At 45.4% G+C, this 18,662-nt stretch overlaps 1 protein-coding gene across 3 annotated transcripts in view; it reads right to left on the bottom strand.

Annotated features, from left to right (window-relative positions):
- Positions 1-587: 587 nt before the first annotated feature.
- Flacc1 (flagellum associated containing coiled-coil domains 1) overlaps positions 588-18,662 on the bottom strand; it is a 33,676-nt gene continuing 15,601 nt past the window's right edge. Inside the window, exons 9-16 of one of the 3 annotated variants that reach the window (XM_003463346.4) lie at positions 16,288-16,385; positions 15,378-15,430; positions 12,260-12,359; positions 10,906-11,009; positions 7,836-7,898; positions 5,114-5,203; positions 4,894-5,003; positions 588-1,008 (exon numbers count right to left, since the gene is read on the bottom strand). In XM_003463346.4, the coding sequence (XP_003463394.1) occupies positions 882-1,008; positions 4,894-5,003; positions 5,114-5,203; positions 7,836-7,898; positions 10,906-11,009; positions 12,260-12,359; positions 15,378-15,430; positions 16,288-16,385 (745 nt within the window). In that variant the 3' untranslated portion in view covers positions 588-881. The remainder of the gene's footprint in view (positions 1,009-4,893; positions 5,004-5,113; positions 5,204-7,835; positions 7,899-10,905; positions 11,010-12,259; positions 12,360-15,377; positions 15,431-16,287; positions 16,386-18,662) is intronic. The other 2 variants (XM_063259555.1, XM_023562188.2) reach the window with 2 other exon arrangements.

Below are 18,662 nucleotides of genomic sequence, written 5' to 3' on the forward strand. Positions count from 1 at the left end.
TTTTCTTTCCAATGCATCTCACAAGTAGAAAACATTCAGTGACCTATTCTATTTCAGCCACACAAAGCTGGCCTCCACTGTTGTGTTTTTGGCATTTGTTGTTAACACTCAAAAGATGTAAAGGTATTACTTTAAAACTAAAATATCGGGGCTGGGGATTTAGCTCAGTGGCATAAGTGCCTGCCTTGCAAGCAGGTGGTCGTGAGTTTGATCTCCGGTACCAATAAAAAGGAAAAAGACAAAAAAAAAAAAAAAAAGTGAAAACTAGAATATCTTCTCCTGAAAAATCCAAATGCTTGGCCACAGTGATCCTGTGCAGAACAGGAACAGCCGATGGTCTGGGCAGGCACTCAGACGGAGCCCGGGCCCTGCCGGCTCTGCAGGCCATGTGCAGGACTGCCTGTCTCTGCGGTGTGTGATGGCAGCGTGGTCAGACTCCTCCCCGTGAATCACGGCGAGGGGACAGCTGGAGTGGGCGTGGGCACGGGTGTGAGAGAGTAAAAATCAATACATGATCTGTTGATTACCTAAATGTCCCAAGAGCACACACAACTTGAAATAAGGTCAGCATTCAGGAGGGAAAAGGCTTTCAATTACTATAGTTTCTTTGTAGTCAAATATGCAAAAGTTGAAGAGAAAAGAGTACCAGCCTACGGAAAGTTCCCACATACAGAAACATCAGTCCCCAAACAGTCACCAGAAGCCATGCAACTGGAGGAGAATTCAACCATTCCCAGCCTCTCAGAAGAAAGCCAACTGTGACACAAATCAAGCCACCCAAGAACTCTACTCATCAGCAGCTTTTCTCATGAAAGCCTTCAGCCTTCTGTTGGCCGCAGGGCTGGTTTCCCTGCCCTGGGCTGTGGAGAATAGGGGTTTCTTTATGACTGTCCTCTTTTGTTGCTGCTGTCTTCCAACATGCCCAAGTCATATCCAGAAAGAGCGACAGAGGTGGACCTCTCAGGTCGTCTTTCATGGCTGTCTTCATTCTTGGCGATTATCTTCTGCCTGCAAACAGAGCAGAAAGATGCATCACTGTAGACCCAGGGGAAGGCGGGGAATGCAGTACCAGGGTGGTACTGGGGAGAAGAGTATGGCTTCCCCCCTTTCTGAGGGGGCATCACACTCATTACTCGCAGTGGTTTCAAATCTGGTGAGATGCAGTGGTCGGGTCACCAAACGCCCAGCTGAGGAACGTCCTTTTTTTTTGGTCTTTTTGAGACAGGGTCTCACTATGTGGTTCAGGCTGGCTTTGGGCTCACTTTGTAGCCCAGGCTGGTCTTGAACTTGCCACCATCTGCCTGCCTCAGCCTCCTGAGTGCTGGGATTACAGGAGTGCGCTACCACGCCCGGCTCAAGAATGTCCTTTTTAGAAAGTCAGCATTTGCATTAGTGAGTAGTAACTGAATGGATCTTGTTCTGGTGGACTTGGACGTGCATGTAACCCACTTGGATCACCTCTACACCATAACCTTGTCTGTGCTCCCCTGTTTGTGCCCTTCCTTCCCTTCTGTCCGGTCACCGGTCTTTGGTCTGTCTTCGTATGCCCTAGAGACAGGGTCTTTCTGAGCTGGGCTAATTTTGCTTGACATGATGATCCCTAATGTCGTCCATGTTTTTGCAAATGACAGGATTTCATTCTTTTCTTTCTGTTTAATTGGATGATTATTGTTACTTTCCCTTTTATTACCACGGTCTATTAATGTTACAAACTGCTGCTTGGTGAGTTTCCCCACTTCCCTCTCTCCTTCCCTCCTCTCCCCGCCCCCTCCCTCCCCTCCTCCTGTCTGTTAATAGAGTCCCTTATGCTTTCATGTCGCCCTTCTTAGAGCACACAAGTTACAGGGAACATGCAGTATTTGTCTGAGTAGCTTTTTTGCTCAGCGTGCTAGGCTGTGGATCCATTCATTTCCTTGAATAATATTCCATTATGCACGTATACATTTTCTCTAGCCATTCATCTGTTCCAGGGTTTCCAGGAAGGTTTTGTATCTTGGGCACCTACCGTAAATTGTGCTGCAGTAAATGTGGGTCTGCCAGGGTCCCTGTGGTGTGCTGACTTTCAGTCTTTCTGGTATATACCAAGCAGTGGCATAGTTGAATCAAATGGGAGCTCTTTTTTAAAGTTTTTTGAGGAATGTCCATTCTGATTTCTAGCGGCAATATATTAATTTACATGCCCACCAGCATTTGGTATCTTTTTGTATTCTTGTTGACAGCCGCACTGATGAGGCTACAGAGGACTCTTAAGTAGTCCTGACTTACATTCCCTAATATCTAAAGATGCTGCATATCTTTTTTCGATTATTTCATGGTCATTTGTACTTCAAGAAGTGTTTGATCAGTTCATTTGCCCACTTACTGATTGGGGTATTTGGTTTTTTTGGTGTTAAGCTTTTGAGAGTTTTAATATACTCCAGGTCTGAATTCTTTGTCAGAAGAGTAGCTGACAAACATTTTCTCCCATTGTGTAGGCTGCCACTTTACTGTTAGTCTGTTCCCTTGCCATGCAGGAAGTTTTTAATTCCATGTGGTTCCATTTATCGATTCCTGTAGTGTCTTTCCTGTAGTGTTGTGGTCCTTTATTCGGGAAGTCTTTGTGTCTATGACTCCAACTGTTTCTCCTATATTTTATTTTAGCAGTTTCGCAGGTTCAGGTCTTATGTCTAGGTCTTTGATACATTTTTAATTGATTTTTGTACAGGGTGAGAGACAGGGCCTAATCAGCGAGATTTTACTCAACCTAATGATGCAATTCAAGGTCTTACATAAACAAGAACAAACCAAAACAAAAATCAACACAAGGAGAGAAAATAATAAATACCAGAGCTGAAATTAATGGGATAGGAACTACAGGAACAATACACAGAATCAATTAAGCAAAGAACTGGTTTTTCAAAAAGATAGAAGATTGATAAACCCTTAGTCAAACTAACCAAGAGTGTGAATATGCAAATAAATACAATTAGGGATGAAAAAGGGGACATTATGACAGATACCAGTTTTGAAAACATATATTCTAATAAATTGGAGAATCTAGAATAAATTAATGAACTTCTAGACACATATGACCTACCAAAACTGAACCAAAAAGATACGAAAAATCTAATACGATCAATAACAACCAATGGAATTGATGTAATAAACAGTCTCTGAAGAAAGAAAAGCCCAAGACCAGAGGGTTCACTGCTAAATCTTACCAAACCTTTAAGAACCCATGCCACTGCTTCTCAGACTATTCTATGAAACAGAAAGGTAAGGAATGCATCCAAACTCATCCTGAAAGGCCAATATAACCCTAATACCAAATATAAAAAATATAAGCCAGATGAACATAAATGCAAAAAGCTTTCATAAAATACAAACCAAATTCAACAACACATTCAAAAGATCATGTACCATGATTAAGTGGCTTTTAATCCAGAGATGCAAGAATGGTTCAACATAGACAAATATATAAACATAATACACCACATAAATAGAATCAAAGATTAAAAAATCACAATTATCTCAACTGATGCAGAAAAAAATTTTAGACAAAATTTTAACCTCCCTTATTATAAAACCTCTGAAGACATTGAAAGGTCGTATTTCAATATAGTACAGCCCAAATCTAAACCAGCATCTTTCTGAGTGGGGAAAAACAAAGTATTTTCTCTAAAACCAGGACCAAGTCCACAATGTACACTCTCACCATTCCTACTCAATACAGCACTTAAAATTTTAGCCAAAGCAAAGACAAGAAAAATAAATAAATGGATGCAAATAAGAAAGAAAGTGGCCAAATTTTCCTTGTCTGCAGACAATGTGCTCCTGTGCTTAGAAGACTCGCCAAAAGACTTTTACACTTAATAAGTTCATTAGAGTAGCAGGATGAAAAAGCAGCATCAAAAAATCAGTAACTTCTATATACCAATATTTTCAATTAGCAATAGCCACACCCTGGATAAACCTCATTGGCTATACAATACATTCATTGTGCAAAACTTCTATGCACCAATACTGGAGTAGCCAAGAAAAAAATCAAGTAAACAATTACATTCACAGTAGCTTCAAAAAACAAAATAGCAGGCTAGGGATTTAGCTTAGCAACCCAAGTGCCTGCCTAGCAAGCTCGAGCGAGGTCGTCAGTTTGATCCCCCACAAAAAGAAAGATGAAAAAAATACCTAGTGGCCAATAAACAATGAGTAAAAGACCTCTCTACACTGACAATTTCAGAACACTGAAGAAATAAAGGAGACATAGAAAGTGGAAAGACCTCTTATGTTCATTCATTAGAAGAATCAATTCAATGCAGTTTCCTTTAGTAAAGTATTGCCCAAAACTTCTTGTGAATGATTTCAGGTGTATCTTCAGGTGACAGAACATCTGCAGCTATTTTTCATAGCCCCGGAAGCGCTGCATCTAAGGTAAATCATTCATATGGAAACCCTCAGGAAAGATAGACCCAAAAACCAGCTCAGACACAGAATTAGATAATCTCAGAAATGACAGATGAACTTCCTGTGTCATTTTGTTCTTTTGGGTTTCTTTGAATCAGGATTTCACTATGCAGTTCAGGCTGGCCTCGAACTCACTATGCAGCCCAAGCTGGCCTTGCACTTGTGGCAGTCCTCCTATCAGCACCCTGAAAGCTGAGATTACAGGAATGCACTCCTATTCCTGGCCTTCTGTGTTATTTTGGAGAAAAAAACCCAGACACGCAAATAAAGGAGGAAAGCCTAACACCTCCCCTAGTGAGTCATCCCCGGAGTGAATGGTGTGACCTTGCTGGAAACCTGTGTCCAGCCCAGAGGGCCTGAATTCCCCCTCAGCGCAGCCAAGAGCACCTGTGTTCAGAACCCACTCCTCACTCAAACGCCCTCCCACTCCTGCAGGCGGCTCGGCCACACCTGAGGTCACTGTTTTCCGCTGTGAGATCCTGGATGATGTGTTTGTACTTTTCCTCAGCTTCTGCGAGCTTGTTCTGCAGTACTTTTTCTAGGTTTCCCGCTACAGCTTTCTGAAAGACACACAGTTGGGTGGCTGCCTTCCCTGAGACACCCAGGGCACCCAAGGCAGCACAGCAAGGTGCTCACATTCCTGCGAGCTCCCGCCCCCCTCAGGTCGTACCTCTTTCTGGAGTTCCAGCTGAGTTTGGTAGAGGCTCGTGTTGAGTGACTCTAGAATAAGGGCTTGTGCATGCAACTCTTCCTCTATGATCTGCACAAAAGACGTTTTCAGGACATTATGCAGACATCTGCCTGCTTATTCTCTTCTCCAGGACACCTGCAGGAGAATGCGTGTAGCAGCATAGCTCAGCCTTCTCCTGTGCTCCCCAGACCCCAGCCATCGCATCCTGTCTTGCCTGCCCACCCCTCCCCCCGACTTCAGCTCGCTGCCACCACTGTAGAGCTGCCTCTCACCTGAGGGCCACCGAACACTGCAGCAGCCTCATTCGCAAAGCCCATGTTCACAGTGCACAACAATGGAAATGAACGGAAAACATGGACTGTACTTAAGACTAATACACCAGCATGTGCTGCCAACTGCACTAACATATCACCCCATAGGGCTACATAATATAACCCTAATGCAAAATGTTATTAACAGGGGGAACTACGGGGCCAGGTGAGAGGGTGGGGGTGATATGGAAACTGTCTATATTTTCTGCCTCATTTCTGTGTAAATTTAAAACAGTTCTAAAATAATCTATCAATTAAACAAAATACCACTAAAGACAGGCAGGGGTTACTCCTCTGGCTGCTCAGGAGGCTCACGCAGGAAAGATCGCAAGCTTGAGTCCCACCTGGGTAACCCTGGAAGACCCTGTCTCAAAACCAAAAGGTGTGGGGACCTGGCTCAGTGGTACAGTGTTGGCCTAGCATGTAAGAGGCTCTGGGTAATATCTTCAGCAAAAGCAAAGAAGGAAGGAAGGAGGAAGAGGAGGAAGGAAAGAAGGAGAAAGAAGAAAGAAACCAAGAAATTAAGAAGAGAAGGAGAAAAGCAGCCTGTGCAAAAGACTTCACAAGAAAAAGAAACATTCAGCACAGCAAGCAGGACAATGGCTGAGATGGGGAGACATGGAGGGGCCAGCTTAACCCTGGGGGACTGTGCAAAGCTGAGGAAAGCCAGGTGCTGTCCCGGGCTGGGGTGGGCTGGTTGGTCTCCCTGTGTGTACCTTCTCACTGCTCTATGGAGGATGGGCCCTGGGGCAGGGAGTAAAGCCTGATCAGAAGGAGGGGAGCACTGCACTAGTTCGGGGGAGAAGTGATGGCCCACGGTAAGAGCAGCAGGGCTGGACAGAAACAGTTTGTAATAGCTAATCTTGGAAACAACCCAAATGCCCATTGACCGAGGAATGAATAAAAAGATGTGTTTTTTAATATAGTGGAATATTGCTCAGCCATAAAGAAAGATAAACTTGAGACTTTTATAGGTCAATGAGTGCAACTCAGGACCATACTCATAAGCAAAGTAAGTCAGCCCTCCACGTGTAAACATCACACTGTCTCTTGGCGTGAGTGGCTGAACGAGAAATGAGAAACAGATACTGCAAAATGGGAAGAAACTGTTTAAAAGGAAAGAGAAACTGTGATGGGAGAGGGGAAGGGAAGGAAGAGAAAGGAAAAAAATATATCCACACAAGGTAGTTAAGATAGTAACACAGCTAGTTTCTCTCAGTTCATTGAAAAGAAAGTTTCGCATTAATACTTTTATGGACAATATTTCATGCCTATATCTTATACTCAGAAAAACTACTATGAATGTAACAATATGCAATGTATTAATTATTGTTACTCTTCTTTTAGACAGTTTTGAAACTCTGTTTTACTGTTATTTTTACTTTTTTTCTATTTAAATTTTAAAAAGAAAAAGAAAGAAATCATTGATAACCAGGTCTGGACGCTCACCCTGGGGAGCCGACAGTTTCCAGTCCCGTGGAGAAGCTGTCACGTGTGCAGCTCACCCAGAGATGGAGACAGACGGCGCAGCACAGCTCGCGGGGAAGAGTGGCATTTGTAGCCCAGCTGCTGCTGCAGTTCAAGTGTGGCTGCACAGTGGTCACCCAGCACCCGCAAGGACGCAGAATGCTGGGCACACAGAGATCAGAGCTGGCTCTCAGAAAGGCACTGCTGTTTCTGCTTTATACACAGTTCCAAAATCATTTTCCTTTTTTTTATTTTAAAGAGAATAGAACCCAACAAAACAGAATAAAGCTGACCAAAACAAAGCAATAGACGTGGTAGAGAACTTCGGAGCAGGGTAATAGGAAATCAACAATGGCCACCATAGTAGATCTTGTTATCTTCACAATAGTTGTCCATTCCATCAGACACAGTGAAATCAAATAAAACAAAACCAATCAAAACAGAACCTTGAATAAAACAAAACAATAAATGGGAACAAAACAAGACAGTGAGAACATACTGGATTACAAAAACAAGACAGAAGGAAATCCGCCGTATTTGCTATCCTGCGTACTGTTATCCTCCCAATAGGTGCTCGGACTCGCTGCCCCAGGCCTGCAAAGTCAGACAAGCAGTGCAAGCATTCAGTTGTTCCCAAATTCTTCACAATTTATTGGATCTAGCAAGTTTAACCTCAGGTCTTCCATTTTTAAATGGGTCTTGGGAAAATCATCATAGATTCCATTTTCCTGAAAGGGTATCTTCTTATTCCTTTTTTTTTTTTTTTTTTTGTCTTTTTTCCTTTTTATCGGTACCAGGATCGAACTCACGACTGCCTGCTCACAAGGCAGGTGCTTATGCTGCTGAGCTAAATCCCCAGCAAGGGTATCTTCTTACTGGTATGTTTGTAAAATACTCCGTCCCAGGGAAGGTAGAGAGCTTACCTCTTTGTTCTTCCTCAGCTCTTGTAATTCCATGGTGTCCCTTTCATGTTGTTTCAAGAGCTCCTAAAAACATTTTTTATTTGACAAGGTCAGCACTGTGGTTCTGGATTTTCTTTTGGAGAATTTAAAAAACCAGTAGAGGATTCACAAATATATTCACAAAAGCTTAGTCACTGGTATTATAACACACATATTATCAACAAATGATACGTTTTGAAGTTAAATAATGAAAATTCCATGTTCAAACATCACTCTGATGAATGTTAAAAGAAATGATATTTTCATCAAGAACTTTTCTGAAACCATTGTACAGATCCAATGTTGTGAAGAATTCAGTTCTGCAAGACTGATCTTTATTTTTAGTGTAAACTTTGTCAAAATGCCAGTACTTTTTGTTGTTGTTTTTGCTTTTTGAGACACGGTCTCACTCTTCTGTAATTCAGGCTGGCCTTGAAACTCATTATGTAGCCCAAGATAGCCTTAAACTCATGGTGATTCTCCTGCCTCAGCCTCCAAGTGCTAGGATTACTGGTGTGAGCCACCATGCCTGGAACTACCAGAACTTTCTTGACAAAGTACTTCAAAACTGATAAGCTAGTTCTAAAATTTATATGAAAATTCAAAGGATATAGAAATGGCAAAATAATCTTGAAGAACAGTAGCAAAGTTAGATGATCTCACTACTTGGTTTCAAGTTACACTAGTTAAGGCAATGTGCTGTTGGACAAAGCATAAACAAATAGTCAGTTGAACAGAACAGAGTCTTATTCCGACGTCTAAAGATGCCTAGGCAACTCAGTGAGACAGGAAAGAATTTTCAAAAAATGGTACCAGTCCAGGTATAGTGCTACACACCTGTAATGCAGTACTCAGGAGGTTGAGGCAACAGGATTACTGCAAGTTTGAGGCCAGCCTGGGCTAAAAAGTGAGCTCAAGGCCAGCCTGGACTGCATAGAAAACCTTGTCTCAAAAAGACAAAAGCAAACAAACAACAAAAAGTTACCAGAACACTGGCATGTGTAGAGGAAAAAGATGATTCATGAGTTCTGTCTCTCCACATATAAAAAGGATTCAAATGGGTTACAGAACTAAAAAATGTAAAATTATAAAGCTTTAAAAAATGGAGTACTTTCACGGCCTTGAAATAGACAAAGAAAATACAAAAGCTTTAACCATAAGGGAAAAGGTTGGTACTTTGTCTTTCATCAAAACTTCTGCACATTGAGATATACGGTTAATAAAAAGAAAAGGCAAGCCACAGGCTGGAAACCACTCCACGCGATGTGCATCTGACCAAGAATCTGTACCCATCACGTATAAAATACCCTTACAGGTCATCTCTCATGTTTCTCTAGTGATGAAAGATGTGAACAGACACTTCACCAAAAGATACATGAGTAGTTCATAGAGCATATGAAACACTGTCCAATGTAATTAGTCATAATGAAAACTAAAACTACACAAACATGCTTCATATCCACTAGAATAGCCAAGATTAAAAGCCTGGCAATAGTAAGTGTTTTGGAGGATGTGGGACAACCTGACCTTACATATTTACAGTGCAAGAGTAAAATCATGCAACTACTTTGGAAAATAGTCCAACAATGTCTTATAAAGTGAAACCTCCAGTTCCTCCAGAATCTAGTAATAGTATTCCTAGGTGTAAACCCAAGACGAATCATATGTCTTTCACAAAAATGCTTGTATACTGTTTATAGAAGCTTTATTTTTAGTTGTAAAAGCCAATAAATGGAAACAACCAAAATCTCCAAAACCAGAAAAGTGGTAAATACATTTCTACAAAGAAACACTACCAAGCAATAAATAATAAAGGAAGAAATTACAGATATGAAAAACAAGTGGATCAATTTTACAGACATTTTGTTGAGGGAAAAAACTATATACAGAAGAGTATAACAGTACAATCCTATTTATGTGAAGTCTGAAGACTGTAGTGGCAGGACCTGTCTGAGGGTGGTTTGGGGTGATGCAGCTCGCAGGGAAAGGCACTGAAGTTTCTCAGGCTGACCACGGCAGGTTTACACAGATGTCAAAGTGCTTTAATGCCACACTCAAGTCTGTGGATCTCGCTAAGAATAGATTATACCTTATCAAGAGGGGGACCCGAGGATGGTCAGCAGCACTGGAAACAGGAGGGCAGGAGGAGGCCAGCCGTGCCAATCCCGACTCCTTCCCTGAAAGAGCCTCTGCTTCTCACCACACCTCTGAGCCCTCTGGACCCCACTGCATAGCACGCTGAGCTCTGCATTGCTATGGTGCACAGTAATAAGAATGGACAACAGAAATAGACTTTTATTGGTGAAATTATATTAGCATGATGGTTAAAGATGGGCACATAGATGAAATATTCAGATTAAAGAAAACACTGTAAAATTATTCTTCATATTGCATGAAGAGCACAGGAATCCAACAGATTCCACTGCCTATGCCAAGGTTGTGGCAAACCTGACCTCAGATGGGCCAGTTGCTGATGCCAACTACAATGGGGCAGAGTCCTGACTCTGAGGCACCATTCCATCCACCATCAGCCAATCTCTTGTGCACCTGAAAGCTCAGAGATCTAGCAGAATGCTTGTGTGCAGCCTGCTTGCTAAGGCACCTCTGCTTTGTAAATGTCCATAAGTTTGGTGAAATTTGGTCTGTGATCTGTTTTCTTTACAACCTGATCTCATGGTAAGCTTTGGGATTTGCAGGAAGATATGCTAACCGTCACTACCCATATTCTAATTAGCTCCTCTTATTATTCCTTAAGGGCTATGTATGTGTGATCAAATGTGATCTGTTTAGTTTGTGGCCTCTTCATCTGCAGCTAGGGGTGAGACTGACACTCAGAGATGGGAGGCTGTGAAAGCAGGGGATTGCAGGTCCTGTCATCTCCTGTTCATCACAGCTGCATCCTACCCACACCGCTCTAGCTCAAGGCTAGCAAGATGGCCAGTCTACCTGCATACACTCCAGGAAAACTGGAGAAGGGAGCAATGCCCATCAAGGCCAAAAGAAACCCTCATCATGGGCACAGCTGGGGTTCAGCATTTTTGTGCATGGCTACCTCCTTCTCCCGCACAAAGCTCTCAAAGGTAGCACTGTAGGATTCGGTCATTCTCCTCTTCTCCTCCTCTGACTCTAACTCAAACTTTTTGGTCATCTTGTTTTCTGTGGAGATGGGAAAAAAAATGTGTGTGTAAATGTGGGAACCCTAAGCAGAGAGAAACCCAGCTGTCCAAGAGAAGAATCACTCCCTGCGGATCGTCCCGAGGTCCTGGCAGCCTGGTGAGGACAGTCTCCGGAGAAGACTGGTGGGGACAGGCATGGCGGCTGTGCTCCTCACCCTCACCATGTGGGGCTCACTGCCAGCATCTCCCATCACTTTGTGTGTCTCTTGGATCTGTTGCTTGTTATTCTGTCTATTGCCTTTCCTAAAGTAAAGACTGTGCCTTCTTGGACATTCTTTTTCTTAAAATAATGCTCTCCATGACCCGATTATTCCAGCATTAGAACGCATTCTGCTGCTGGGTCTGGGGTGGAGTTAGCTGACCCCCAGCAAATGCACCTGAGCACACAGACAGAGGGGGCTGCCAGGGCACTCCTCCATGAGTGAGCAGCTAAGTTCCAAGTTTCAACACCAGAGGTTGCAACCTGACTTAAACTTTGGCAACAGGAGGCACCATGTGTGTGTAGCCAGAAGTCAGGAGGTGAGCTGATATCTGGGACACCAAGACTCTAGGCTTTGAGTTTGAGTAGCTGCACCTTCCACCCCTGGCCTGGACTCCTAGAGCTGAGTCCTCGGTAGAACATTGGCTGACTTTCCTGGATGTCCCTGCTGTCAAATGAATGATTTGGTTTTAATCAACTGAAAGAAAGAGAGACAAGACTGGCATGGACCATAGAATGGGTTTGCAGAGGGTCACTCCCACCTCAGTGGCATCCTAGGCCTGGAATAACCCCCACGAGCTCCTTCCTTTACACATGCAGGAGCTCAGTAGGGCTGGAGATGACCTGTGTGGCCCTTGGATGATTCAAGCTCTGGGTTATGCAAGGAAATATTAAAATGTGCATCAACATGGCTTCCTTTGGGGGTTGCAGGGGTGTGGAGGCTCCAAGTATAAAGGGTGTGTGATGCTCCCACTCCCCCCAGTAAATATTACAAATTCTAATTCAATAACCCCAAACTTGGAAGTGGGGAGTTTTGGAAGGTACAAGCTGAGATCTCTTGTTGCAGGTGTCTGGGTTGCTGGAATCATTGGGTCATGGAGAGCATTATTTTAAGAAAAAGAATGTTTTGGGATAATATTAGGCACTTTGCCTCCAAGCACCTGGGTCTCTACCCTGGTAACACCAAGATCAAGCTTCCAAGCAAACCCTGGCGCCCCATCACTGAAAGCCGGAGTCCCCATGACACTCACTTTGTTGAAGCAAGATCCTCTCCCGCTCCGACTTCTCACCCTCTTCCCACTCTGCCTTCCGCTTAGACCACTTGTCTTCCATTTCATCGTGAATGGTGTCCTGCAGGGGGCCATGAGGGAAGGGGACCTTAAAGGAGGCCCAAGACTGTCAGCTCCCGTCCTGCACAGCATCAACCCTGGTGAGAGTGTCCATGTAACTCCTGGGGAGAAATTCCCAGCTAGGGCTGACGGGGCTGACGGCTGGCTGTGAGTGGCATTGCATGGCTGGAGCATCGCGTGCAGCCTCACCAGCGCCCTCCTCAGGGAAGGAAGAAAATGCCCAGAGCGCACTGCCCACACTCTGCAGCCAGGCTAGTTTTTCTCAGCCTCTCTCCCTCTTTCCCTCTCTTTACTCATAATGAAGCCACTGCCTTCGCACTGAGCTACATCCCCAGCTTTTTTTTTTAAATTCAAGATAGGCTGCCTGGCAAGCACAAGGTCCTGAATTTAATTTCTGGTGCAAAATAAATAAATAATCGGGATTGGGGATATAGCTTAGTGGTACAGTGCCTGCCTAGCAAGTATGAGGTCATGGGTTCAATTCCACATACTAAATAAATAAATAAGTAAATAAAATTTGAGGCAGGGGTTGCCCAGGCTGAACTCTATAGATTTGCAATCTTCATGCCTCAGCCTCCCAGAATATTGGGATTATAGGCTGTGATTATTTTTTGTGGTTGAGATGAGGTAAAAGAAGCCAGTGTCACTCCTATTGGTGGCTCAGGTATCTTGAGCCTGAGAAGGGAAGGCCCAGGCCTGGGTGCTGCAGAAGGGGCCAGGCAGGACCTTGGCCAGTGGGATTCCCAGGAGCTGGAAGCACAGGGCTCCTTGGAGCTGCCTGGGGCCGAGGAACCCAGGGACTTGCTGGGTCTAGACCTGGTCCTGTGCTTGATGTTCTTCAACAGCCTTTTTCAGGTGTAAACTCCAAACTGAGTCTGCATGTGGTGTAGAGTTCCTAGGACAGCTTGGGGTGCCCTTGACAGAGAAGCCCCTGGTGACCAGGACTGCTGGGTCACTGTGCTCACCAGTGAGACAAGCTGGAGCTTGGGGCCTCAGTTCTATTATCGATAGCTAAGTTATGAAGAAATATTTGGGCAGTCAGACAAGGCTGGGCCCTGAAAGGTCAATGCAGAAGACACATGTGGTTGGAGGTACATTTGCTGAGGCCAGGCGTCAAGAAAACAGTATGACTACACCCCATAGTTCCCCTAGGAACAGCAGTAGTGACGATATTCTAAATAAACATCTGTTGCCTTCATGTTCCTGAGTCCACCCTTCCAGGAGAGCCTTGTCCAGCCTATGTGAGCTTGTCACTGACTTGCTTCCCAGCTGGATTCCCGTTTAATCAGCATTACCCAAGTGAACACACTTGTTACAATCTTACTGGTTCACTATAGTCTTATCCCACCTCACACTCACTTTGTGGCTTCCCATTGGACCAATATTATCTAGCTGACTATATTTGTTACCTTATTCATTGACTGCAGCTCTGCTCTACCGTAAACCTGCCTCACCTTGTGGCTTTGCTCAATAAAAATCCCCTGAGCAGCGGGGTTGGCAGGCAACCCACTTTCTGGGCCCCTTTCTGTCTCTCTTAGACAGAAGCTTTTCTTCCTTTCAAAAAATTCTTCCTACTCTTCACTGAAAGGTTCCTGCCCTAGTATAAATTTCTGTACGATTATGGCTGGGGTCTAACATGGCAGAGGGCCAAAGCGGAAGCTCTTACCACTTTCTTCTTCCTCTTCAGCCCTAATTGCAACTCCCTCTCCTCTTTGTGCGTGAAGGAAATTCCAATCAGTTCCTCACACAGCATCAATGCCGACCCACGCGCCACTTCATTCAGAGGTCCTATAGCGCTTTGCCTCCTGTTTCTGGTCAGAGGAGACAGCCAGCCACCATGGGCTGTGTGCTCTTTTCCACATCCTCAACAAACCTGTCCTTTTAATTTTTTACTTTTTACTTCTCCATTGCACCAAAAAACTCTAACATTAACCTTTGTTGTTCCTATAACTTATTGCTTGATTTTAGAGAACATGAACTCAGTGTTTCAGACATCTAGCAGACGGGGAGTTTCTTCCCCTGTATTGCTCCCTGCCCAGGGCCCATTGCCTACTCTTGAGCCCCAAAAGAAACATTGCGTCCCAACCCTCACTTCATGAAATCAGCGGACTAAAGGAACAGGCTGGGTTCCGAGGTGGCCACAGTGTTCTGGTGCTCAGACACACACTTGTGGATGGCAATCTGGCCAAATCTACTAATGACCTTGACAGGGTCCGTTCTTCCAACCCAGCCTTCACTGCTCAAATCAAAGATGTTCAAAGTGGTGTTGTTTTGTTTTGGCAAGCAACAATGAACTACTCAAATGTACTCCCAATGGCAGAGAAATAGTGACACGTCAATGGCACCATCACTGGGTAAGACCAAGTCACTACAGAGGAGGAAAAGCTTCTGTTATGCCCTATTAAGAGAGCAGACAGAAGCATGCACAGATTTAGCAGGTGTGGTTGTGCACACTTGTAATTCTGGAAAATTGGGAGGCTGGGGCAGGAGGATCAAAAATGTGAGCCCAGCCTGGATAATTTAGCAATTTAGTGAGAATCTGTCTGTAAAACAAAACAAAACAAAACAAAAAAACCCAAAAAAAACACCTAGGGCTATAGCTCACTGCACAGGCCCTGGGCTGGATCTCCTCTACTACAAAACAACAATAAAACCAAAGCACAGAGCTGACAGCACAAGATCCCAGCTTATTTTTACAAACGGCAAACATTCAAAGTTGTCTGGGCAGATCATTCCTTTCTTGTCAGTGCTGCTGTTGCTTCTTTCTGTCTATGAAAACTAAAGCTATTACTTTTATGACAACAGACATATTTTTCAGTTCGCTTTGTAGGTCATGCTTCCCCCTGGGGGTTTGTGCCTCGTGGCCAGCGGCTCCAGAGACATAGGGGCCCAGACACCACCGCTTGTCCCTGCTTCCAGCCAATGCTTCTTGGGCTTCTTTCCAACTGACGGCTGTGGCTCGCAGGTCCCACAGGGAGCTTCTCTCACTCTTATAACCCACTGCTCAGCTCTGACTCACCTGGTACATGTGAAACATATTCTTCAAATACTTATATTCCTTCTGCATCTCCTCTGGGGAAAAGGAAAGTGACAGCAGGGTCATCTTCATTCATCAGACACACACATTTTCCAGTTTAAATGTGAGCTGCCTGCCTGCGAGCTTCTCGCTCCAACTTTTCTCCAGGCCAGGGCAGGGAACCTGCCACAGCCCATTGTGTGTATCACTGGCAGCTCTGAGGGGTTCACCATCACTACTACTGTGTGCTGCAGAAGCCACCCTGGAAACCTATTGGACTCAAATGCTGTCAGGCGTGGCGGTGCAGGCCTATAATCCCAGCTCTTTGGAAGGTGGAGGCAGCAGCACAAGTTCGAGGCCAACCTGAGCTACAGGGAAAGACTCTGTGTTAAACAACCAAACCCCCAAAAGCAAAAAACTAAAACAAACCACCCCCAAATACCCAATGCCTGGGCCCCACCCCAAACCTCCAAGTCGCCTGTGGTAAACCTCTTCTAGCAGAACCAACCCAAGGGCATCAGCTTCTCTTTTCAGGACCATTTTCCTGGTTTACATTGTAAAAGCAATGTGTGTTCTCTTTAGAAAATGGAAAATTAGCAAAGTATAATTAAGAGTTGTTGTATTTTTGAACTTTAAAATATATGTTGGAAGTTCATGTTCTCAACACAAGGATGAGAGCAAATACTTCTGTCTTTGACTTGCAGATGGAGGAGACCAAGCTTGAGGGGCTCGAGTCACCTCCCTGGAAGACAGTGGGCCCTGGAGGACAGGTCCTTCCTCTGTCAGCCTCATCCTCCATCACTGCCCCAGCCCCAGCTCTGGGAGAAAACCATCTGCCCCCCTCCACCGCATTGGGGCTCCCAGGGCCCCGTGGAGCCGGCACCTTCCCCAGTCCTCCCTGTCCCCACAGTACCTAGTTTTCCTTGTGCCACTGACTTCTCGATCTTCAGGGCTTCTCTGTAACTGTTCTCTAACTCACTGAGCTCCGCCTTGTGAGCCAAATTGAGCTCCCTGTGGGACCCGAGAGCCACAGCCATCAGTTGGGAAGAAGCCCAAAGCTGAGCTGATGTCTGGCCTGTCCCCGGTTCTGCCCTTTTCCTGGAACATTTTCCTGGCTTCTCTGCAGACAGGGCAAGGGAGCCCTGGCTTCCTACTGTACTGTTTCGAATGGAGCAGGCAGGGATGTGGCCTCTCCTACCAGCACAATCTTTGTTTAGCTCTCTTGGGAAACTGAAGGACAGCAGCATTCAGACCAACCTCAGAATCCCGGGTCTCTCCATCTCCAGCCGAGGAGGCTGATGTTGCTGGGTTTAAATGAGTGTTAAAGTGAAAGTCTATGTGAGCTGTCAAGCCACAGGAAAGATGAAAGACGTCAGATACCAATGGCTAAGTAAAAAGAGCCAGTCTCAAAATTCAAGCTCCTGGGTAATGCCAACCACATAATGGTTTGGAAAGAGCACAAATGAGCCAGCAGCAGGTCAGCAGTTGCCAGCAGTTCAGGGATGAGTGGGCAGAGTGCAGTGGATGGCACCATGGCAGTGTGACTGTGGGAATTTACACGTTAAATCTCCAGAGAATGTTCAACACCGAAACTGAACCCTAATCCAAGGATGGTGCGTGACGCAGACATGTCAGTGTGGGTTTGTCAACTGTTTGACATTGTGCCACTCTGGTGATACGTGGACAAGGGGATGCTGTGGGGGTGAGGGTACGGGAGCTTTATTGGAATTTCCTGTATTTTCATATCAGTTTTGCTTTAAACTTGAAACTGCTTTGACTGATAAGGTCTAGGAATCCATCATGGCTGAGTATGGGGAGTGGCACTCTTGGGACCCTTGGAAGACCCTTGGAAGACGCACACTGAAGTGCAGGTGTTCAGAAATGTGGGGAGGTGAGAAAGACCCCAAACAGGGAGATAACCTGAAGGAGAAGCCCATCAGGCAGATCCCAATACCAGGGTGTTCAGAGGACACTGGGCTGCCCCTCGGTCCTGGCATTGCTCACATCCACATCCAAGACCACACCTGGGGAAACGACCCTTGAACAGCGAGGGAACCACCAGCTGAGACATCTGTAGATCAGGGTGCTACAGAACCAAATCCAGACAATTGTTTGGAGGGCAATAATTGAGTTTGGACTGGTGGGCCCTCTGGAGAGCAAAAAAAATAAGGGCATGGCCCAGCTAGGGGCCCAGGGTCCAGATGGGGCCCTGTTGGGTTCTGGAGAAGGCACCGCTCAGGGAGTTGCAGGGGTGTGCAGGGTTGCAACCAACATGATTGACAGAGATGGGGAAGATACTGCTTGAGCAGTGCCAACCTCCCACACTGCTCCCCCAGTCTGGCAAGTTGTGTGCATGGGGTATCCACACAATGGACACCATTCAGACACAGCAGAACCTCCTGCCTCTGTGGGAACCTCCCACCTCCAGACATGAGCTGCTGAACACCACTAAATTCAGAGGCTAGAGTTTGTCTGAGAGTTGGGGACAGAGCCTGGGCAGGTGGGGAGCTGAAGAGGAGCAGCATATCTGGGGGAGTGGGAGCGTGGGGTGGGGAGGGGTTGCATAGTTCCCTGACCAAGGACAGTACCCAGAGAGCAGACAGGGACAGCAGCGGGGAGAGAGCAAGGGAGCCCAACCTACACTGACCAGCCCACTGACTCCTGACACAACTGAAGTCATCCAATGCTAAAATAGAGCAAAAAACCTCCAGTGGACCACGGAGCACGGGTGAAATAATGCAGACAACAGCCTGCAGAGGGGCCAAGCAGCCCGCCAGCCAGGTCATCTGGACTCCCAAGCCCTCTCAGGTGCTGGCAGGCAAGAGAACAAATCATCGGTGGGAAGCAGTGCAGGCATGAGCACTCACCCACTCCTGGGCTTAGCACACACCCCAGGACAAAACCTCCTGTCCCACCTCCCAGCGACTGTGGCAGACCTTTCTCATTTGTGAAAACAGGAGGAAGAAAGTGTGCACTGCCAGACTCTGACTGCAGCACAAAGAGAACCAAGAGGGCTCCACGTTTGTGTTTGTGTGTGGCTGTTTCTGTCTTCTTCCTTTGTTTCCTTTCATTCTGATATACCCATGGGAGGTGTTTATAATGTGGAAAGAATAATACAGATTAATTAGCGCTTTAGTATCTTTCATGACTAGCATGTCAACCCTCAGCAAAAATTTTGTTTAAGGATTCAAGCACAGATTCCTATCAGCATCCTAATTGACCTTCTTTCGGCTTCCTTCAGACTCAACTGAACTTCCCTCCCTCATTTCCTTTTCCTGCTCTTCAATT

Source organism: Cavia porcellus, unplaced genomic scaffold, assembly GCF_034190915.1.
Source record: "Cavia porcellus strain 051 isolate PalLab524CR breed Dunkin Hartley unplaced genomic scaffold, mCavPor4.1 scaffold_12, whole genome shotgun sequence".
Classification (NCBI taxonomy): Eukaryota; Metazoa; Chordata; class Mammalia; order Rodentia; family Caviidae; genus Cavia; species Cavia porcellus.